This window comes from Mizuhopecten yessoensis, unplaced genomic scaffold (assembly GCF_002113885.1).
Source record: "Mizuhopecten yessoensis strain PY_sf001 unplaced genomic scaffold, ASM211388v2 scaffold8447, whole genome shotgun sequence".
In the NCBI taxonomy this organism is placed as follows: domain Eukaryota; kingdom Metazoa; phylum Mollusca; class Bivalvia; order Pectinida; family Pectinidae; genus Mizuhopecten; species Mizuhopecten yessoensis.
In genome coordinates, this window is record NW_018407552.1 from 404,037 (window position 1) to 429,354 (window position 25,318).

At 37.3% G+C, this 25,318-nt stretch overlaps 1 protein-coding gene across 2 annotated transcripts in view; it reads left to right on the plus strand.

Annotated features, from left to right (window-relative positions):
- The first annotated feature begins 20,536 nt into the window (after positions 1-20,536).
- LOC110455980 overlaps positions 20,537-25,318 on the plus strand; it is a 26,458-nt gene continuing 21,676 nt past the window's right edge. For both annotated transcript variants that reach the window (XM_021506470.1, XM_021506471.1), the window contains exons 1-2: positions 20,537-20,640; positions 24,367-24,462. In XM_021506470.1, the coding sequence (XP_021362145.1) occupies positions 24,424-24,462 (39 nt within the window). In that variant the 5' untranslated portion in view covers positions 20,537-20,640; positions 24,367-24,423. The remainder of the gene's footprint in view (positions 20,641-24,366; positions 24,463-25,318) is intronic.

The window sequence follows — 25,318 nt, forward strand, 5'->3', positions numbered from 1 at the left end:
AGGCCTTTATGCCAAACTCGATCGAAAGCTTTGCTAATATCACAGAAGACCATACGTATTTCCTTACCATTGTCTAAGGCTAAATATATATCATGAATGATCGCAAGAAGTTGATTTGATGGTGAGTCACCGTGCCTAAACCCAGATTGATGGGGGGATAGGAGGGAGTGAGTGTGCAAGAAATTGTAGACATATTTGAAGACACATTTTTCCATTAATTTACCAACGATCGATAGCAGTGATATAGGTCTGTAATTCGTTAATATAGACTTGTTATCTTTTTTATGCACAGGGGTGACGTTAGCAAGCTTCCATTCAGATGGGAATAAACCAGATCTAATTGACCTGTTAAAGAGATTTCTTAAGGGGACACATATGATATTTACTGATTCTTTAAGAAGACGAGGATTTACCAGGTCAGGACCAATGGCCTTAGAACAGTCAGTGGTAAGAATAGCATCTCTGACATCATTAGCTGTGATGTTAATATCAGATAAGGAATTATTACATTCGTCGTTAATGTTAGGGAGATTTACATTGGAATCATCAACTGTAGACTGGGCACAAAAGTAGTCATTAAATAAGCAAGCTTTCTCAAAGTCATCTGAGACAGTGCTATTGTTAAGAAGCAATGGTGGTATACAAAATTTACCAGAGTTAGGTAATAGTTGCTTTACAGTTTTCCACCATTGTTTAGCACTAATGTTGGAAGGTTTGCGAAGTTCGCTACATAAATTAGAAAAATATGTTAATTTGGCGTGCTTGATTGTGTTAACACATTTGTTACGAAGTCGACGAAACTTTGCCCAGTGAGCTTCAGTAAGGGTACGCTTGGCTTTTTTATGAGCGCGCTTACGTTTACGAATTAATCTCCTTATTTCGTTTGATAGCCAAGGGGGTTCATTAGATCTGATGGGTATTTTTTTATTCGGAATACAAGATTTAGCAATAGTAAGTAAAATATCTAAGAACTTTTTGACAGCATCATTAATGTCATCAAACTCACTCAATAAATTCCAGTAAACTGAGCTGAGTTTTTCCCTAGATAAATCGTAATTTCCTAGGTCAAAAAGCCAAACGTTTCGCTTAAACACCTGTTGCACTGGCTTTGAAATATTAAAAGAACAGTAGATTGGACAATGGTATCTAACCGGTTGGTCAAGGAAGCTTTCTCCAACATAACAGTTATTAATAAGGTTATTACTACTAGCACAGACTATATCTAACAATGACTCCGAGGCTTCTGTATAAAAAGTTGGTGATTCAACAAGCTGAGTTAGATTAAAGGAAGCAAGTATATCGCGTAAGTGGGAAGAATGGTGGTCTACTAGGGCATTTGCATTGAAGTCTCCGGTTATCACAATATGAGAGATGCCTGTATTATACGCTTTTTCTATAGAATGCGAGATATGAGACCATATGATGACAGGAGAGTTTGGAGGCCGATAAAAAGTACCATATAATATTTTCTCTGAACCAAGTACAATTTCTAACCAGACACATTCAATGGTAGCTATCTCTATATCTGATCTTCTTTTTGCAGGAATATTATATTTTACATAAACCGATATACCGCCGCCCATTCGATCAGGTCTACAGTAGCAGAATGGGTCAGAATATCCAGGCAGGTTTAGGTCAGATGAGATATCATTTAAATTTAACCATGTCTCAGTAAAGGATAAAATTGTTATATTACTTAACTCGGTGTAAAGAATATCAAGTTTTTGTTTGAGACTTTGAACATTAAGATGGACAAATGAAAAATTACTGACCGCATCGAGCTGGCCACTAATATTCGAAAATATAGATGAGGAAGATGAGGAAGATGAGCTAGAAGACATGGGACCAGGATTCAGTTCTATATCTCCAGATAACAACAGATGCCAATAGTCCAAAGCACGACGTAGAGATATAGATAATTTATCAGAAGCGGACACGATAGAAGAGGAGATGAATTTAGCACTTATGTAATGAATATCAGGGTTATATTTGAAACTTTTGACGCTAAGATGGACGAAAGAATACCTATCGTTACAGAACTGAATACTTGAAGAGGAAGTAGAAGCAATTGATTGAATGGTAGAAGAAGAAAGTAGCTGTGAATTTAACTCAATGTCACCTGNCAAATAGGTACTACTACATTCAGGATACTATGATGCTGGATTAGCCGATAACACCCAACTTACAGGTTTTGGTACAGAAATAAACAATGTAACAGTACATAGCATGATATAAAGCAATTCAACATGTAAGAATATCATAACCAAATTTAAATATTATGTTAGGAGAGTAGTTCACTATCTGTTATGGCCATTAGTGTATAAGACGGACAAAAAATCATAAGACTCAAATTGATTTTGGTTACACTAACGTGTACATTTTACACTCTTTATGGAATCTCTATTGAAATAATGATAATAGACATATAAATTAATCGACGCCGTTAAAATGGGTACTACTACATACAGGAATCTATGTACCAGAGTCCTGAGGAGCTGGTAACAGCTTACGTACAAGTTATAAGAATTTATATTCTAGCTTGCGTATAGGTCTGATATATATAAATAAATAGTGTAACAATACAGAAATGAAAATCAAATCAAGGTAACGTATATGAAATATCATTACCACATTTAGTTGTTAGAGTAATTCCACTATCCGTATCTGACACAGTCGATAGTGTGAAACACGCGCAAAATAAACTTACTGAGATGAATGAGAAGATCATAAAACTTGATGATAGATACATGTACACTTCCACGTTTCACAGAATCACAATTCACAAGCAAGTATAAATAGGTACCACTACCTACAGGATTATATTTTTTGCCGTAGTCAGTAACAACCTATGTATAGGTTTGATACGAATTAAATAACTAAAAGTGTGACAATACAAAAAGAGTTAAGGCAAGGTAGCGTATTTGAGTATCGGTTCCACATTATTTAGTAAAGTAATTTCACCGCTACAATGGTTCTGATATTGTGACGTAAGATGGTTGGATTTAGTACGTAGGATTTTTTTTTTAATGTACAAAGACGGGAACAAGTGATCATCAAGTCATATTGATAATACTACTGAATTTCACCCCTGCCCTCCAGCCTGGACGGACAACATAAAGTCCATAATGTTAAAACGTCCGCCCAGAACATGAGAAGCGAGGCGCACTTCAGCAAGTCAAGCAAGTTACATGCATATCATATATAAATTGTATCGACTGCTTTTACGATAAAAGTAATGGTGACATTTATAAAAAAAAAAGAGGTAATCATTTTCTGGATGGGATAAGGGAAGTAATATAGATTATGTGGTAAGGATATGTCCAAGTTGGATTAAATCGCTCTCGCGCCGAATGTTGAACACTTTGGAATTCTTATCAAGGACAGAAATTTTACCGTTCGTAGTCCAAGTCTTTAGAATCTTTCCTTCCTTGACAAGTCTTCTAGCGAAGAATGAGAGTTTGCTTCGGTACTGGGTTAGGTCCTCGTTCACCGAAATGTGTTTAAATTTACTGGTGGCACGAAATCCGGAGCTTGATTTGAGGAGTTTGAATTTCGCTTCGGTCGATCGTAGTCTGGCGATAATAATTCGAGGCTTTCCTGAAGTCGGACGTCCAACACGGTGAGATCTTTCAAGATCTTCTGGTATGAGATCTACCGATGATTCCCTTGCAGCCTGGAGGAGCAGGTCTGTAGTGACCTCATCTTTGGATTCCGGAAATCCGGAGAAACGGACCAGGGGTCTTCGACCATATTGCTCCAGATCGTCGAGTTGAAGGCGAAGTACATCATTTTCAGCTTCGAGCTTGGACACTCGATCGACCAGAGGGGCAATCTGACGCTCTACAGCAGTGTTAATGTCCTCCAGTAGCAGGCCCCTGACGGCCTTGGCTATCCTATCTACATCAGATTCGGATATCGACATAGAACCAGAAGCCGGAGGATAACCAGTAAACTGGGAGGGTTGTTGGAAGAACATATGCTGGAAAGGTAGGCTGGCTGGCTGGGATTGAACGTATGGTCCCTGAGGGACGCTGGGTTGAGTAGGTGAGTCAGACATGGTACCGGTATTATAGGGTGTCGAGGTATGCATATATGAGTACTCAGTAACACCAGGAGAATAATCTCTGAGTTTTTTATTTTCAAATGGCGAAGGAGTGGACGAAGAAGAAAGCGGACGTTTAGACGCAGGGGTGGACATATGGCAAACCAAAAGTCAACATGTATACAACCCACACATGTAGTGAACACTGGACGCATTCAATGTAAACAAGCACTTGTCATGAATGAGTGACCATCACGTCTCGTCTCACAATGTACGCACATGCATGAGTGAAGTTTCCATTTGAGAGTCTTTACATGACACATAAACAGTTCCCGACAAAGTTATAAAAGTTACGAAAGTATACTTAGGTCACAGGCATTGGAAAAAGGTGACTGGTCCCCCTCACAATAGAAAACTGCTACATTATACCTGGAGCTGAAATGACATCGTCCATCATGCCTCAAGGGCGGTAATCCGATTGTCGGGGGTTTCGCTATTGTACACTAGCGTCCGTGCTCTGTCAGCAAGCCAATTGTATGGAAGGTATGATGTACGATCAAATACCTCTTCGTGTTTTCCAATGTAGTACCGTCTGCTTTCATATCGTCCATTTGTTGAAAATAACATAAATATCCATTATAATGGCTTCGCAAACGAATCGCAAGGAGGCAACTTCAAGGATGGATTCCAGGGGCTCTGACCTGTTATTTGAATGGAGGAATCCGAATGTTCAAATTCTATACGACTTACAGTTCTCACCTGATTTGGGTTTGCGATTTTAACGCTAGCGCCTTGTATGGCACGTAAAAGGTCCATTTTATCCGGACAAGTGGCCAGTCCAGTTTTATCGTTGCCGTATACTGGATTGCTGTGCACACATGCCATTTCTCTACAAGAAAGAGACGGCAATATTAACATAATTTTACCAGCTCAACAGCAGTGTTAACAGGAAGTATAATCTGGCATTTATAGCCGGTTTGACGTTTGGAGTCACGTTTTGAAACGACCTTAGCAGTTAATAGGACATTAAACAAATTTAAAACAACTTATGCGACTTCTTTACAAATGTGTTTCTGATGCAGAGATGTCGTTCGGTCGGCTGTTTATATCGACATTTTATATCAAAAAGTAAAAACAAAGTATCAAAGTTCTACTGACCTCGTGAACATTGTAATCGCCTTTAAGAACACTTTGTTGTCAATGATATTTGAATCCCCAAGCTGTTGTTGGTGAATGTACACCTTTCCGTCGGTACACGGGTTAGTGAAATCCCACATACCTTCTGGATCAAAAGTATCCCAACCTGACCTGCTCACAATAAAGGCTGTTGGAAAGCAGATATAAGACTGACCATTTCGAACTCGAACCGCCGCTACTAAAGGTTTATAAAACATTTCGGAACCAAGCTGTAGTCGCATGTCTGCACCGTTACTGATCTTGACTATTATTTCTGCTATACTTCCGAACACCACGCTTCCATTTTTGGCTACAGCCAGTGTTTTACTCCACTTCTCTTGATCTGTAACAAAAAGGGTGTACGCGATAGTGTTTTACGTGATGTACAAGTCTACTGGGAATAATGATTTTATCCACATTAATAGGCGATAATTTCGAGATCGTCAATACCGAACTTTTACTTCTTTGTATACCCATAATATACCATTACCCATAATATACCATTAGATAGACTTTCTCAAGTTCAACACTCATACCCATAATATACCATTAGATAGACTTTCACAAGTTCAACACTCATACCCAAAATATACCATTCGATAGACTTTCTCAAGTTCAACACTCATGCCCATAATATACCATTCGATAGATTTTCTCAAGTTCAACACTCATACCCATAATATACTATTCGATAGACTGTCTCAAGTTCAACACTCATACCCATAATATACCATTCGATAGACTGTCTTAAGTTCAACACTCATCTGTTTTAGAGTTTTCTATGACAAGCCAACTTAACATTTACTCAAGATTCAATGTCGATCCTGTATTTCAAAAATATATAAGATATCTTATATGATATATAAGATGTCTTATATACTAAATGAGATGTCTTATATAGAAATTAAATGAGTTACATACAGCACGTCTACGGGAGCGTGGAACACGTCCTTTTAACAGCTTCACTATCCTCCTATGGCCTGGTCAACTGATTGATTGATTGATTGATTGATAGGTTTTACGTCCGCCTCGGTAGTGAAGCGGACGTAAAACCTATCAATCAATCAATCAATCAATCAATCAGTTGACCAGGCCATAGGAGGACAGTGAAGCTGTTAAAAGGACGTGTTCCACGCTCCCGTATACGTGCTGTATGTAACTGTGACAGCCTATCCGCATCTAAGGAGCTGACCGGACTTAGAGCGTGATCTGGACGGGCAAGGTCATTTTGAATCACCGCGGGCCCAGTAAGCTGGAAACTTACCCCCTCAAGACTACAGAACACGGGCTTCGCCCGTGAAAAGGAGTCTATAAACCCATCAACCAACCAACCAAGTTGACCAGGCTATCAGTGGTCACATTTATACCAGTTTTCTCTAACGGACAGGATGCGTTACCTTGTAATTGTAACCATTGTTGTTGTACTTTAGCTGCGAGACAAATACCGGTCATAACTGGAAAAAAATCACCATGGTTACTAGATGAGGCAAGTACAGCTATATTCATAATTGTGTTATTATAGAGTATTGAAACTGTAGAGCAATATAATAGATTTTTTTCCTTGAATCTTTCGATTGTTAAGCAGTAAAATCCAATGTAAGTACTTATCTAAAAACAATAGCACAAATGTAAAATATATGTTATATGTTACCAAACATCAGCAATTGAAGACGTTCGATCATGATGCTAAGTTTCATTTTTCCAACTGGATAGCTGAAGGGGAGTCCAATGCGGACCGGGAGTTCGGCCAAGTGATGCCGAACTCGATATAAATTAACATCATGAGGATCAATATTAAACGCAGCGGTTTGGGCAAGACAGCACTATCAAACAAATTAGAGGGTCACGGTATTCAGTCGGAACACGGATCTGTAATTTATTATTCACGGCAAATAATGTCGTCTCCCCAAGGATCGATGTACAGCTATAATGACCATGCTTTTTCTATGAGGTTTCCGATGAAACGAAATTCTATCTTGACAGAATGATGTCATCAAAGGGACACATCGTTAAAAACAATATGTCATTTATTGAATGTACAGTCGAACCTCGTTATCTTGAAGTCAATCTTATTAAAATCAGACCTCACAAGACCGCTTTCTCTCTCAACTAAGGTAACGAAGCGGTCTTGAGGTCACTCCCTGTTGTGTTTGTTTGCAACTGTCCAGTTTGACCACTCAATTTGTACTGTAGAGCCCCATGTAATATTGTGAGAGAGTTAACAGCTTATTAATAAACTACACAAGAACTGGACTTGCTCAAGTCTGTGATTGACAACATTCAATAAATAAATTGGGTGGTCGGGTGGTGCAGTAGATTTCGCACTTGTCTTTCACCAATTCGATTCCCAGATCGGACGTGGAAAGGTATGGGGTCACCTGCCTGTCCATGTGGGTTTATTCGGGCACTCCGGTTTTCTCCCACAATAAGACCCCCCCGCCCCGCGCTAACAAGAGTAACTAATATAAGTTGTAAAAACTTGTTCCATAATTGTAGTTATATAAATAAAAAGTTAACTCATTAATATAGTTTTGTCCTAATCTGGAGAAGCCCTCATATGCTTAAAGAGGACATTGGATTCATTTATTTACGACAACAAACGGACTGGGACAACATGGGTAATCTCTGGGCACTCCGATTTGTTTTATATTAGCTGCGTTACCTTAGTAACAGTCGTCAGTCGTTAGTCTAAGTTTTATTACTTTCTTGGATACAAAAGCATGACAATATGATGAGATATACACAAGAAAAATGGTTCAAAAACATGTATCAAACACTTATATAAATATGTCTCCTTAACATTGCATCATAGTAGTTTATTTGACTTGGCTTCTTTGGGGAAAGTAGAAAGAAAATCATGACATCACTTCTTTCTAGTTTTGCTCTTCGTGCTTTGTAGCGATGACAAATAGGGCATAAAAGCCAGATATGACCTTATTCAGCCACCATAGATAATTGTTGACTAACGCCCCTAACGTCTACATGTTGTCGTTTTTAAAAAACGTGTCGAGATATAAATATAATCCAAGTAGTGAACCTTATGTTAGTAATTCCAGTAACACTGGAACTCTACGGTTTTGCGTATTATCTTCTTACGTAATGTTTTCTTTTTTTTATACCCTTATTTTAATCGACTGATATACAGACACTTATCTATGAATGTCATGTGTGGTCCCCGCATTACAAAAAGTCATAATGATTCGAGGGAACTATGTTGTGTTTTAGTTGAGCTAATGATAATTGTGAAAGTCCGGGCGATCCCGATATTACAAATAACATGAATAGTTTCATGTGAAGTCAAGTAAATTTAACCCTTTCACCCCTATGTTACTCGAGTAGACTCTACCATACATTCATCTGGATGAGTCCATTATGGTCTACAGTGATGAAAGGGTTAAGTACATGGTTAAAAATGGCGACACAAGCCTAAGCAGGCTTTAGCAGAATGCACAAGCGATTGGGCCAGTCCCTATCTGCATAGCCCTCTGGACGTGTGTACAACCAAAACACATAAGTATTGTACACATAAGCTAAGATATTGACTAAGTTAAGATTAGTAAAAGCACTCAGAAACAGAAAGCACTTCTAGAACAAAATAGATTAAAGATAAAATAAATAAGTTACGGCACAAAGCACATTTGTAGCTAAAAATGTTCCAACTTTAAATAATATGTTTAAAATCGTTAAAAAGAAGTGGCAGTTCTGACTTTCACTAGTGAATTCCGGAATGTGGCAGCAAAACTCTGAAACTTTACCGTTCTGGTTCGTCGCTAGAATTAAAAGAAAGTTTTAAATGCATATCATTTTGTAGATAACAGTCTCTATTGCTACAGGACGTAGCCTACTTAATGTGGGAGCATCACTTATGCCTAAGAGCTCATCGTACGTTGAGTTTAAATCCTGATATACGAACTTAAGTGTTCTGTAGTGGACTTTTTAACACTTCTTTGTGTTTGCATAAGAGCGGGGCCGCGTTGGCCAAGTAGTTTTAATGAAAGGCGCCTGCCGTTCTGCTACCATTAGCCCTCCACCACTGGGTCGCGGCCCGGGTTCGAGACCTACGTGGAACAGTCGCCCGGGACTGGTGGTTTTTCTCCGGGAACATCAGCTTCCCTCCACCAGCAATACATGGCACGTCCTTAAATGACCATAGCTGTTAATAGGGCGTAAAACATAAACAAACCAAAAAATTGTCTCAGAGCAAAAATTCCAAATATGATGAAGGCGTGGTATCTGGCTTTGTGCCCTTCACGGATTAGACAACTCCCCAGTCGAGCAAGGATATTTATACTAGCCTAGATCAGAGATATATAATTATATATACGTCTCTACCTATACTAGTCAACGTAAACTTGGATTAAAGCCATCATACACAGCACGCCGTTGTCATGGGTATCTTTTCCTTTTGAATATTTAATAGTTAAGTCACCTAGCTATGTTAAAAAGCTTATATAAAACAGGCGCGTAGCTAGCCCCTTTGCCATGTGTAAGCCCCCGACATGGGGTTGACGAAGGCAGCCCTCCCCCGAAGCGCGTAGCGCGAGCAGGGGGAGGGTACGTAAGTGGGTCTTCCCCCTCCCGTAAGGGGGATCTGGGGGGTCTCCCCCATGAAAATTTTGTTTTCTAGAACGTCTCAGGAGCCATTTCCCACGTCCTGATGTCTGAGATAATGATATGTTGTAAACTATAATATAGTTTAAAAAAGGGGCCGGACTTGCCCCGGTCTCCCCTGCACATGTATAATTACATGTGTAGGGGGGACCGGGGCAAACACGGCCCCTTTTCTTTTTTCAAGACGTTATGGAAGGCATGTACTATACTGTTTAAATGCATATTTATATATGTCATTTAGAAAAGAAATGTATTGTCTTTCATAAACTAATAACCAAATCGTAAACAAGACTATATTTTGGGAATTATTGGACTTTTTAGGTCGAGAGAGTTGGGGGCCGGACGAGCCCCGCCCTGAGGCAAATCCGGCCCCTACCAGGGCAAGTATTGCATAAAGGATAGAGAAGACAATTTACTAATAAGTGTATGGAATTTCAATCAATTCTGTTGGAAAATAAGTCCAGAATAAATCAGTGAATACACAGAAAAATACTTAATTTTTGCGTCGTAAAAATAATATTTTTGTGGTCAATTGGGTGACGTTATCAATAGTGACGTCACTTGGCACAATAACAGTTGCATTCGGGGTGGCCGAATGTGCCCCGGCAAAAGGGGCCGAACGTGCCCCAAATTGATATTTTCAAAAAAAAAAACACATTGATTGTCTGTGTCCACTGTGCCATACTCGGAGTCGTTTGCCCCAGGCGTGAGTTTCTCAATTTACTCAATCGAGCAGTTTAGTTCCGCCTGGAACTGTCCATTAATGCAATGGACATTTCTAAACTTCATACATTTTTGTACTAACTATTAACAATGTATCATATCTGAGGAATTACATATGTATACTATATATTCAAAACTTAAACTCCACTTTATAGTATCAGCAAGAAAAAATAACGTCATGATCACCTATACTTGTCAAAATCATGTGCAAGCCCGGGCTTATTGGCTTACATGGTAGCTACGCGCATGTAAAACACCCGCAATCCTCGCTCGTGCTTATAACAAATGATAATAATTTTTGTTCAGGAAAAAAGCAGACATTGACTTTGAACATATTTTTTTAACCAAAATTGGAAAATAGGATTTGGCACAAGTTATTACAACTTATGAAGCCATCTCCTTACGACAATAGATTGTCAACTACAATTCATAATAGTATGAAGCGATTTTTAAAGTAGCACATACACAGATAAAAAGCGGACATTACACGTATATCACATTTTGCAGATTGGACATAAATATATATATTATCACAGATGTTATTTTTAAGTTATTTATGCCATAGAACCAGTAATCAGTCAGATTGTTGAAAACTGGATTGGATTCGGTTATTAGGCCTTTACCTTGGATGACTCATAAAGTCACAATGTGCCTTAATTCGAATGTGGTCCCTTAGATCTAAATAAATCAATTCAATTCACAAAATAGTTACATGGTTATATAATAGATATTGATAATTCGATAAAACTCTAAGACACAATCTGTTGTAAAAAATAGATATAAAATGTTACCAAACAGTTACCTATATATTGTCGCGTATATGATACCATGGCATTCTGGAGAGCAGGTGATCGGGCATCCCCTACCTAACAAGCTCTCCTTCATGCCATGTGCCTACATACTTGTGCCAAAGGCTAAAATCAATAATGCTGGTAGTAACTGCATATACTGGTATTTTCACCATTAAATAGCATTAACTAAAATGTTACTTGCCAAAGGGCTGATGGTTGGGCCAGTCCCTACCGACCAAACTCCCAGACTGCTTATACATTGTACAGTAATTAACAGGCTTGTACCGGTGTTTAACCTATGCTAATAAACAAACATTTGAAATAAATAAGATTTGTTTTGTATACCGTTTGGATTAGTTAAAATCTTATACAAATAATACCTTTTAACAAATTGAATTTTGTTAAAGTCTGTTTGCATCTTGGAGAAAAGGGTGGTTGGTGGTTGGGCCAGTCCCTACCGACCAAACTCTTCTACTGCATAAAGTAATAGATATCGACTTTATGACATACATACATATATATTCATAACTTACATTAATGAAACAAGAGGCCCAAGAGGGCCTGTATCGCTCACCTGAATATTTAAGCAGTCATAGCAAAATATTCTCATTAAATATTATATTGCACTAAAAATATTTCCCTCGCAAACTTTGTTGGCTCCATCTGTTGAAACTACCAGCAAAATATTATTATAAGATTCTATGCTTTTTGATTCTTCTTCAGAAGTTGCTTGACATATTTTTCCCTGTGATCTTGTAAGTAGGTCAATGTCATTTTCCTTCTCAAATTGGTTAGCTCTATTCCAAAAAGCTACCAGCCAAATCTTATGAATCCGTTCCTTTTAGTTCTCAAGAACAAATCCATTAAACTAATGTTGACCTCTGTGACCTCTAAAGTAGGTTGAGGTCATTTTCATTTGCAAACTTTGGTGAGCTCTATCCCAGGAAGTCACCAGCCAAATATTATGATTTTATGCCTTTTAATTCTTCAAAAGAAGCTGTTTGAACTGTTTGACATATTTGAACGCTGTGACCTTGAAAGTAGGTCAAGGTCATTTTCATTCGAAAACTTTGTTTGGCTCTTTCCCAGGAAGCCACCTGCCAAATATTAAGATTTTATAACTACCAGTTCTTCAGAAGAAGTCGTTTAAAGTGTTTGACATATCTGCCTCATGTGACCTTAAAAGAAGGTCAAGGTCATTTTCATTCCCAAACTTTGTTTGGCTCTTTCCTAGGAAGCTATAAGCCAATTATAGAGATTCTATACCTTTCAGTTCTTCAGAAGAAGTCGTTTGAAGTTTTTGACACATTTGACCCCTGTGACCTTGAAAACAGGTCAAGGTCATTTTCTTTCTCAAACTTTGTAGGGCTCCTACCAACGAAGCTTTCAGCCAAATGTCATACATCTAGGCCTGTCCGTTCTTCAGAAGAAGTCGTTTGAAGTTTTTGACATATTTGACCCCTGTGACCTTGAAAGTAGGTCAAACTAATTTTCATTCTCAAAGTTTGTTGGTCTCTCTCCCAGGAAGCCACCAGCCAAATATAAAGATTATATACCTTTCAGTTCTTTAGAATAAGTCGTTTGAAGTGTTTGACACATTTGACCTCTGTGACCTTGAAAGAAGGTCAAGGGAATTTTCATTCTCAAACTTTGTTGGGCTCTATCCGTAGGAAGCCACCAGCCAAATATAAAGATTCTATACGTTTCAGTTCTTCAGAAGAAGTCATTTTAAGCTTTTGACATATATGACCCCTGTGACCTTGAAAGTAAGTCAAGGTCGTTTTCATTCTTAAACTTTGTTGGGCTCTATCCGTAGGAAGCCACCAGCCAAATATAAAGATTATATACCTTTCAGTTCTTTAGAATAAGTCGTTTGAAGTGTTTGACACATTTGACCTCTGTGACCTTGAAAGAAGGTCAAGGTAATTTTCATTCTCAAACTTTGTTGGGCTCTATCCGTAGGAAGCCACCAGCCAAATATAAAGATTATATACCTTTCAGTTCTTTAGAATAAGTCGTTTGAAGTGTTTGACACATTTGACCCCTGTGACATTGAAAACAGGTCAAGGTCATTTTCTTTCTCAAACTTTGTAGGGCTCCTACCAACGAAGCTTTCAGCCAAATATCATGACTCTAGGCCTGTCCGTTCTTCAGAAGAAGTTGTTTAAAGGAAAAGTTGACGGACGGGGACGGACGGACGGACGGACGACGGACGACGCGCCACGGCATAAGCTCACTTGGCACTTCGTGCCAGGTGAGCTAAAAATGGAATATAAATAGGATTTGTAGTCAGAAGTATAATGCCTTTAGTTTTAGTTTAAACTTTATTTTATTACCGGTATAATATTCCAGTAATGCAAACATGATATACATATAGGATTCGTAAACAAGTACAAAGTACTTATGTTAATCCGTCTCCTTTGTTTGTAAAACAGCGATTGGACGGCACTGACGGATATTATACATATAGATATAAGTATGTGGAAGAGAAGAGGATGGGGGGAGGAAGAAGGGAAAGAGGTGTAAAAGGAAAGTGTTGTTGGGGGTAAAATATATAGGGGAGTACATTACGTAAAATGCGTTTGAACTATTCATTTATAATTATAACTAAAATATTAAAATCGATTGCCACTTGCAGAAGAGGGCTTGTGGTTAACTTGGCTAGTCTCTAGCGACCAAACTCTCAGACTGCATATAAAGTAACGGTATAGTATAATTTAATAACAGCGATTATAATAATATTTGAATTAAGAAGTAATAGAGTATATAACCCAAGTCACACCATTACACTTTTACAAAATCACATTTTTATTCAGATCTAAAATTTGATTGATGTTAAATGTTGTTTGACCTGAATTTTGAACATGTGTAAGTTGTTGGTAGACTTATTTTTTTCTGGTAATACATTCCAATGTTTTATTGCATTGTAAGAGAAAGATATGTATTCTACCCCACTTTATTATGTATATAAAAGTTATACTGGCTTGATCTTGAACACCTTCCTTCATATACGTTGGGAAACTTTACATGAATTTTAAACAACTTGGTTTCATCTCAGCTTAGCCACTCTATAACTTACATTCAAAATGTTTAATTTTTACAGCTCTGCAAAAGTTATTCTTTTCCTCCAATCTAAATCCAAAATAAAACGAACAACCTTGTTTTGTGTAACTTGAAGTTTGTGTTTGAGATTTTTGGAGTTACCCTCGTACCAAGATGAGCAAGCATAATCAAAATGACATTGGATAAGTGCATCTTCACTAGCCAAGTGTTCGCTTCGTATACACTTAGCTAGCGAAGATGGGATAAGTGCCCAGTAGAGTGTTTTTCTTGATGACAGAGATATACTTTCTATTTCGGTATACAAAATTTGATCATTGATTAATTTTCTTTATAGCATTGTTCACAATATGTTGTATTGAAAGATTACTTCCAAATATTTTACATGTGGGTTGGATTCAATGGTATGTCCAGTACATTTAAAATTAAAACAAGCAGAAGATAAATTTCTCAATTTTCTTTTTGTGACCAAAACTTTCTGTCTTCCCAAGATGAAGCGGAAGTTTATTATTATCTACCAGCTAATCGTGACAGGATTCCAGTGTTTTAGATTATTTATTTGATATTAGTGTTGGGTCTTTCTGTGAATATAGTAGGAGTTTGCACTCTGAATAAAAGTGGGCCTACTATACTACCCTGGGGTACCCCACAGCTTACATCTTCAGTGTTGGAATTTGTTTTGTTAACTTGAACAAGTTGTTACCTTTGCGTGGATAAGTTTTAAACCATGCAATAGACTCAATACCCATACATTTCAGTTTTTCATTAAGATTATCGTGGTCAACAGTATCGAAAGCTTTTTGCAAATCTAAATGTACCATGCCTGTAAAAAATACCTCTAGCTGTTTGGGATTTAATATAATCTACAAAATGGATGAGGCGAGAACCAGGTGAATGAGATGTTCTAAATCCTGATTGTTGTTCATATGATGAATTATTTGAAATAAGGTATGTTTCCAGTTGTTTGTATACTGCCCTCTCAAGTATTTTTGATACAATGCAGAGAATACTGACTGGTCGACAGCTTTTAGTCTTTTATTTGTCACGTTTTTTGAATAGTGGATTTACTTTTGCCATTTTCATTCCTTCATGGACTGTACCCTCAGAGATAGATGTATTTATCAGAAAAGTAATTGGAATTGTTAACAATGACGCTGCATCTTTAAGAACGCGAGCATGATTCACTCATCTGTTTCAAATGAAGTTTTACTTCGAGGGGTTTCCACTTTGAGTATAAGCCTCTAAATAAATAAGAAGTAGTATTGTAAAATCCCTTACAGCTTGGCTGTCTTTCCTCAAGTTTGGTGGCAATAGTTGTAAAATATAAGTTTAAATAGTTGGCATTTGAGAATCTCATGGCAATTTATGTTGTTTATGTGAAATTCGACTTTTGCATCCGATTTTGTATCCGTTTCATAGCCAAGGTGGGGTTTTTTTAAAAACTTTTCCATATATTTTATAGTTGTTCTTATTTTCATGTATTTTTTCATCAAAATAATCAACTTTGTTTTTTTTTACATTTCCTTTAAACTGAATCTGTAATAGCAGAAAGTTTTGTAATCTTCAGTTTCACCCGATTTTTTTTAAATGCATGTAAAAATAAATCTCTGCTAGACAAGACCCGAAATTCAGCAGACATTCATGGTTCTGATCGTTTTTTAATACGAACTTCTTGGACTGGAACAACTTCGTCAAGTACCATCATAAACATTTACATCTTTACCATAAAAAAAATCTTCCCAGTTTCTTGTACAGTATGTTACAATAATAATAATAATATTTATTCAGGTAAAATAGGCAAACTATTACAAGATATCACAATTCAGAATAAAACATGCACAGAACAGGATATGTGTGTATCATATTATATATATAATTGACCAGTAGAATTGTATTTCCATTTATATAGAAAACAACACAAGTTCAACATACATAATAATTATTATTTATAGTGGCAGACAGCTTCTATAAAATATTGTTACATAGTTATTTTCAAAGATATCAAAATACTAAAACAAACTAAATATACTGACAGATCTTTACATTACTGTTTATAGAAAGGCATGAAAAAAAAATGAAATTTGAAATGATATCGACATTTCATGTGAAAAAAAGTCGGGTATTTTCACTGAAACTAATAAATTACATGCAATTATGTATTTTGTTATGCAGAACTGGTATAAGTATGCCAATAGACAATTTTCAGTACACGGTTGACTGGCTGCGGTTACAAGTTTTACCCCTTAGTTGGAATATTATCGTCGATTTCAAAATTATTTGGGATTCTTGCGATTTCATTCCAAATGTCACACTTAGAGAAAATGATAGTTGGTATTATTGTAAACCTTTTAAAATGTTATAAACGATTCTGTTGTTGACATATTAAAATATCTTTATATCCCTGGATCGGGATTTTAGTTCGGGTCCGGGAACGGCGTACAGCATTTCCCCCGACAACCGGAAGAAGTCGTCATGAGAGGGCGCGTTTAATTACCCAATACCTCCCAAAACTACCCCATACGACCCAGTTATGAACCAAATACTTATTTATTACTGTGAAATATCACCTTTGTAGACGTTATTTACTTCCATCTGCCATATTTTATCGGGAAATATGCGATTTGGTGCCGAAAACATCACCGAATTGCCGTGACTATGACCCAATACTACCCCGCCCATACCACCCAGTTATGAACCAAATACTTCTTTATTACTGCGAAATATCACCTTATTAGACGTTATTTACTTCCATCTGCTATATTTTTTATCGGGAAATATGCGATTTGGTGCAGAAAACATCACCGAATTGCCGTGACTATGACCCAATACTACCCCATAGCACCCAATACTACCCCATAGCACCCAATACTACCCCATACCACCCCCATAGCACCCAATACTACCCCATACGACCCAGTTATGAACCATATACTTCTTTATTACTGTGAAATATCACATTTCTTGAAGTTATTTACTTCTATGCGTCACATCCTATCTGCGATTTGGTGCAGAAAACATCACCGAATTGCCGTGACTAGGGGTTCGACGATTTCCACGAACGGGCAGGAACGGGCAGAAATCTATTAATTATTATATATACATTAGTGAATATATATATTAGATATATTTAAGTATCATTATCGGGTATAAGATATATTTGATAAAAGAATTGCAATTACATGATACTATATTTATTCTATTCATGTCATAAAATGGTGTTATTATAAGATCATATATTTAAATTTAACAGGAAATGTTTAGAAAATTTGAAATTACTTTTCAAAAATGTTAGTTAAACCACGGAATGAGATTTTCACCTTGTTTACCCCGACGTGAGATGTGAAAAAATCAATCATACCATTGCTAGTTTTTACGCAAGATTTAGTGTTTGCATACAGATTAATTATAGCATTAAATATCTTTCCTGTGATATTATTCTTTAATAATTTCTTCCATAAACCTACCCTCCAAACAGTATCAAACGCTTTTAGTAAAACCATTAAACCGTTTCATCCTAGCTCCCTTAAATATGAACAATACTCACATCTCCGAAGTTACTACACACAAGCATTTAGGTATTCTTCTCTCTGGAAATGGTCATTGGAATGAACACATCAGTTATTTGATATCTAAGATTTCACCTAAAATAAATATCTTACGTAAATTTAAATTCTCTTTGGACAGGTATAGTCTCCAAACTATGTACTACACTCTTATTCGACCTATATGAGACTATGGCGATATCTTATGGGACTGCCTTACTAAAGCTCAGTCTGAATTATTAGAAAATCTTCAATTAGAAGCAGCACGCACAGTCACTGGCGGCACTCGACTCACAAGTAGAATTAAACTGTATACTGAAACAGGTTGGCTTCCCCTCGAGGTCTGGCTCCTCAATATCTTCTAGATATTCTACCTCAGCGTAACCGTAATTACCACAACCATGATACTCGCACGGGAAATAATTTTCGTCCACTAGTTAGTCATACGAGTCTCTATAATAAATCTTTTTTGCCATCTGTCATCAGTATCTGGAACTCCTTGCCTGACTATGTCAAGATCGACCCTTCAATTTATAAACTTAAAACCTATCTACGCAAGCCCTCTCACAAAATTAAAATTTTCTACTTAAATGATACCAGACTGGGGCAGATACATCATGCTAGATTAAGAATGGAGTGTAGTTCCCTTAAGTTTTATCTATACCAGAGAAATCTAATTGATAGTCCTCTGTGTTCTTGCATGCAAGCAAATTAAACCAATGAACATTATCTATTACATTGTTGTCTTTTTTCTCCACTACGTTTACATACATTCAACGAAATCAACCATCCACTCTCAACTGATTTACTTTTGTTCGGGAATGATGAACTTATAGATGACGAAAATGCCTTAATTTATCATCTGTACAAAACTTCATCATCCATTCTAAAAGATTTGACTAATTTCTAATCTAATTCCGTGGTGTCACAAACTCAGGGTTATTAAAAGTATATATGTGTATACAGTATCTCTGGGAGTCGAATCAAGTTTTCATGTCATTTAGTATTTTGCTTTCGGATGATCAAAGACGTATATATTACGTAATATGTAAGGGTCAAAGAAGTAATATATATATACGTCTCTGGATTGATGTAGAAGAAGCGTAACGTAATTCCTTTGATTAATGACAACCTACTCGTCTACCCTTCATAAGATAGGTCAGAGAACTATATCTAGCTTGTCCAAAACAGACTATCTGTGAGTTAATCAAGTAACTTCGAATCATATACAATTCACATACTTTTTGAATATCGTAGTATTTGAGTATCTAATTTAACTGAAGGTTTAACTAACATTTTTGAAAAGTAATTTCAAATTTTCTAAATATTTCCTGTTAAATTTAAATATACGATCTTAATAACACCATTTTATGACATGAATAGAATTAATATAGTATCATGTAATTGCAATTCTTTTAAAAAATATATCTTATACCCGATAATGATACTTAAATGTATCTAATATATATATTCACTAATGTATATATAATAATTAATAGATTTCTGCCCGTTCCTGCCCGTTCGTGTAAATCGTCGAACCCCTAGTCACGGCATTTTCGGTGATTTTTCTGCACCAAATCACATATTTCTAGATAGGATGTGACGCATAGAAGTAAATAACTTCAAGAAATGTGATATCTCACAGTAATAAAGAAGTATTTGGTTCATAACTGGGTCGTTGGGGTAGTATTGGGTGGTATGGGGTAGTATTGGGTGCTATGGGGTAGTATTGGGTCATAGTCACGGCAATTCGGTGATGTTTTCTGCACCAAATCGCATATTTCCCGATAAAATATGGCAGATGGAAGTAAATAACGACTAAAAAGGTGATATTTCACAGTAATAAATAAGTATTTGGTTCATAACTGGGTCGTATGGGGTAGTTTTGGGTAGTATTATTAAGTTATTTTCTGCTTAAACATGTAAGAATTACCTGTTTCATTGTTTTTATATCTACATAGTTAATTAAAAAAGTTATTAGGCCGAGGTCTGTCATATTGGCCCGAGGCCGCAGGACAAGGGCCAATATGACTGACCGAGGCCTAATAACTTGAATTAGCTAATTAATGACCCTTTTTTAATTAACTATGCAGATATAAAAACAATGAAACAGGTAATTCTTACATGTTTAAGCAGAAAATAACTTTTGTTTAATGTTTGTTAAACAATAACAAATTTAAATTGAACATTTGTCACATTTTCATCGTTGTTCTTATTGCGACAATTCAGATTCAATCTTCAGATTGGTGCACAAACTGATCATGGGAGATCTTATGTATGTTGTCGTCTGCGCCAGGAACATATCGGGGTTTGCCGTAGGATAAGACGTTACCTTCCGTTGAGTTCCGAACGGTTTAACGGGCGCATTCGATTACGCGCGTTTTCTCGTATTGGCCAATATTTTCCATAAAGGCCGACTTTTTTCAATATTGGCCGACTGTGTGTAACAATTCCGATATTGGCTGAGATAGTTGATTATGTTGCACGGGCCATTTATTACATATTACAGCAATATCTACATAGTTAATTAATAATGGGTGGTATTGGGTAGTATTGGGTAATTAGACGCACCGGTCATGTGATGCTGGATGTCTTTTCCGATTGAAGCTCGGAGTACTAGTGTTCCTGTCCAACGACTCACTGAGCAAGTGGTTGTACCATGTTCCATTTCCTGTCACTGGGTATGATAGATACGGTAGGTTTGATGTTCAGAATACAATTTTGATGTTGACAGGGCCTAATATAACCACTCATAAAGACTGATGACCAATAACTTGACAGTCAAGTGATACTGACACTTGACACTGACAGCACGGACTTAGAGAATCGAATTCCGTGAGGACAACATGGCCGAAACCATTTTAGTGATTTTTTTTAGCCCAGTGAGTTACAAAAATTAAAAACTTCAAACGCCGTACAGAAAGATGGTATTGGGATCTGTACACTGAATCGTTGTCACAGGAGGCCGGGTATAATCGGTTAGATTACTACACATGCTAGCTTATCGATATCATTGGAAGCATTAAGTCCGGGATTTGAAGACTGACAGTCGTTTGCATGGTAGAAAGTCAAACTCATTCTTTCCACGCACCCCGACTGATTGGAACAACATTCAGGAAGATCTGGTCGAAATGTCTGACTTTAAAACTTTTAAAACTCTATTATCAACTCATAGGTAAGTGCTCGTCCCTTCCGGGCCTTTATAGTGATCATGATGTTGTGATGATTGATACCAACATCATACCACAGCGTAGGAAACCAGCCAAGAGATTAATATACTTGTGGTCTAAAGCCAACCTACCAGCTATGGAAGAGGAGCTAACAAGATTCTCTGAGGATTTCACTCAACGAAGTCAGGTTCAACAAACCATGGTGTGATAAAAAAAAAAGCTAAGCAGACGTAAGAAAAGGGCGCACCGAAGGGCGAAGAAGACGCAAAAAGCTGATGACTGGGAAAGATATTGCATGATCCAACGCGAGAGCCAGAAGGCATGTAAGCAGTCCTACAACAGATACATAAACAATATGGTTAGCGAAGCTGGAAAGAACTGCAAGAAACTCTACACCTTCATTAAGAGCAAGAAGAGTGACAGATAGGGAGTCTCATAGCTCAAGGCTGTTGGCACTATGCACTCCAACCCCAAAGAGAAAGCAGATATCCTGAACTGACAGTTTTCTTCAGTTTTCACTGTAGAAGAAGACGACGCAACAGTACCCACCCTCTGTGTCGCCTACAATCAAACGGTGCCCAACATCAAGGTATCGGAGAAAGGCGTGCTAAAGCTGATGCAGGGATTGAATACTCACAAAGCCAGTATGCTGCAAGAGCCTAGAACACATAATCCACAGCCATGTCATCACACACCTTGAGAAAAACAACATCCTTTCAGACCGGCAACATGGCTTCAGGAAACAAAGATCTTGTGAGAGCCAACTAATAACAACAGTCCATGACCTTGCGAAGGGCCTCAATGACAGAAATCAGATTAACACTGTTCTGCTCGACTTCAGTAAGGCATTCGACAAGGTCCCCCATCGACTTCAGTAAGGCATTCGTCAAGGTCCCCCATCGACTTCTATCAGCTAAACTGCATCACTTCGGCGTGAGAGGAACTACATTGTCATGGATTGAGGACTTCTTGTCAAGACTGATCACAACAGGTAGTGGTGGATGGTGAGAAATCCTCTCCAGCTCCAGTGTCAACCGGAGTTCCTCAAGGCATGGTCATGGGACCTCTCCTGTTTTTAGTTTATATCAACGATTTACTAGGCAGAGTGAGTTCAACAATGAGACTGTTTGCAGATGACTGCCTGATGTATCGGACTATCAACAGAAAGAGGGATATAAAATACCTACAGGAAGACCTTGACTCGTTGCAGCAGTGGGAAAATGTCTGGGGAATGAGTTTCAATCCTGATATGTGCGAAGTGATACGAATCACTAACAAATGCAATGTTATTGCTAATAAGTACACCATTCATGGACAACATCTCAACATGACGGACAAGGCAAAGTACCTGGGAGTCACCATCAATCAGAAACTGTCATGGAACAGTCACGTCACCAGTGTTACAAGGAAGGCGAACAATACCACTGCTTTCCTGAGGCGTAACATATCTAATCGCAATACCAACAACTCTGCTTAAGTCAACTGGTACAAGGACTAGAGGACACACCACCCGATACCTCCAGCCATACTGTAGCTTGGGATTGTACCAGGATTCTTTCTTCCCAGCCGGTATTTGGATATGGAACAAACTGCCAGCAAGTATTGTGGATGCCGACACCCTGGAAACCTTGAAGTCCAGGATCGGAAAGTTCCACCCATAGGTAGCCAAGACTATTTTTATCCTGATGTGAGCCTCACCACAACATGATTTTAAATCTTTTAACCATGTGCGAATATGCTCCACATGGAGCCTGGCACATTACTAGAAGAAGAAGAAGAACTTACTAAATCCCAAGCCCAATCCTCCAACCCGGGACCTTTATCGGTATCAAGGTCTCTTCCAGTATTATAAAGATCCAGAAAATGTACTCTTAACTGGATTAAACTGATTGTTTTTGGACGCAAATGAAATGCAAACAGTTTTGCAATTGATGATTACTTAGTAAATTAATAAATACTTATTGTTATGTTAAATCTGTTCACATTAACACTTTAAATGTACATACAGTGTAGGCCTAATATTTTCCGTTGAGATCGTTCTCCATATTTCATTTCCATTTTGATGGATGACAATTAACATTAATGCGTTTTATAATGACTAAGCTTAATCATACTCTATTTCTATATTGATTTGTTACTTGTATAACAATCCTGAAAATGACAATTTCTTGCATGCAACTGGAACTGCATTTGCATCCATCTATTTGAGGTCTGAAGGATTGGGGTTATTTACCGAAGTGGCTCACAAAATGTTTATCGTATAGGCTTGGTCAGTGAATATCATCCAAAAAGGGTCAGCAGTATCCATTATGTAACAATTATGACGGAATCATAATGGTGACGTCAATAATCGGCTCATGAATGCCATCTGAATGTGGTAGATGGTAAATATCAATAAATTAAAAGACTGACGATAGTACAATCGTATCTGTACAAATTTACAAGCCATGGTACTAAAAATATACAGGGGTACAATGGTAAATCTGTACACCTTTTTAATAAATAATTTTCTGTATTGTCCTATTCAGTTACCTACACATGAAGCTTCTGAATAGAAAGATTAACCAATTAACTTAAACTGTTCAGATTGTAATCCAATTGTTATCTTGAAATGTAAGTTCCAAATTGCATTTAAATTAAATTCTCTGTGACAAATTTACAAATCAATCAGGTATAAAGAAAATTGATTATCCATTCTTTAATCAGCCCTGTGTCAATATTCATTTAAATCAATGTTTTCAGTTATTGCCACACCTCTAATTTTCAGCGAGATATATATATACACATGTCATTCCAATAATGAATTTGCTGATTATAAACTTTTGAGTAAATAAGGATAATTTCTTATAATCTTCTTCTTGTGAATCTCAAGGCAGATTAAATGGCTGCAATCCTTGTTTAATTATCTTCATGTATATATATATATGCCTTTCATCTTGAACACTTTTCCCAGGCAGTGTGAGATAAAAAGAATTATTCACACCCTTTGTGGTGATATCGGATATGTCAAACAATAGGGAGAGAAACTGCATGTTTGGCAACTTATTTTTTTAATGAGAGGAAATTCCTGATCTCCCAACAATATGTTTGTTATCAATGGCGGTAATCTGGTAACTATCTGCTGGATATTTTGAACATTTTCTTCGGGTGTAGGTTGGTAGTAATAGATCCATAATACTTCAATGTGCTTTTACATATAAAAATGTGCATAATCCCTATTGTCAATTGTAATAACAAATTTTCGATTGCAGGATTGGTCTTATAAATATTTTGGACACAGGAGTACCTGGAAGAAATTATAAAACAAGATGTTAACAGTCATCATCAACAGGAGGCTTGTTTTACTGGTAAGAAAGAGATTATTTTCTGTCCAAAATTCTGTCAGAAATTTGTGTCTCAATGAATGATTTTATGTTTCACTTTTGTCCCATTACATAATTCATATGATGCTATTGATCAGTTCGTATTGTATCAATGACTGATTGATATTTTGCCAGACCAGGATTTGAAGCAGGGACCCTCCATTAACTAAACATACACCCTACTAATTGAGGTATGGGGCTTGGTCGCAGACAATTGACTAAGTTCAGTTCCATTACATTCCTCCCTCCTTTTTATACGACCGTCAAATTTGACGGTAGTATTATGGTATGGCGTTGTCCGGCTGTCCGGCGTAAACTTTGTTTGTCCGACAATCTCCTCCTACATTTTTCGACTGATCTATTTGAAACTTGGTATACATGATAATCATGATATGAAGTTGTGTCTCCCTTAAAAGAATTTTGATTCTGTGATTTTTTCAAAATTTATTGCCTTTTGTTCATTTCAGTATTTGCTTTTTAGGTCACCTGAGCTTTAGCTCAAGTGACCTATTGCTATCCGTTTTCGTCCGTCGTCGTCCGTCGTACGTCGTACGTCGTCCGTCGTCCGTCGTCCGTCGTCCGTCGTCCGTTAACATTTTACATTTCAAACTTAAAGTCAAGTTCTGCTGGGCCGATTGAACTGAAAGTTGATAGGAATGATCGCCTCATGGTCCTGACAAAGTGTTGTTATTTTTCGGGTCGATCAGAAATCCAATATGGCCGCCACGGCCGCCATTTTGAAAACCTATTTCAAACTTAAAGTCAAGTTCTGCTGGACCGATTGAACTGAAAGTTGGTAGGAATGATCGCCTCATGGTCCTGACAAAGTGTTGTTATTTTT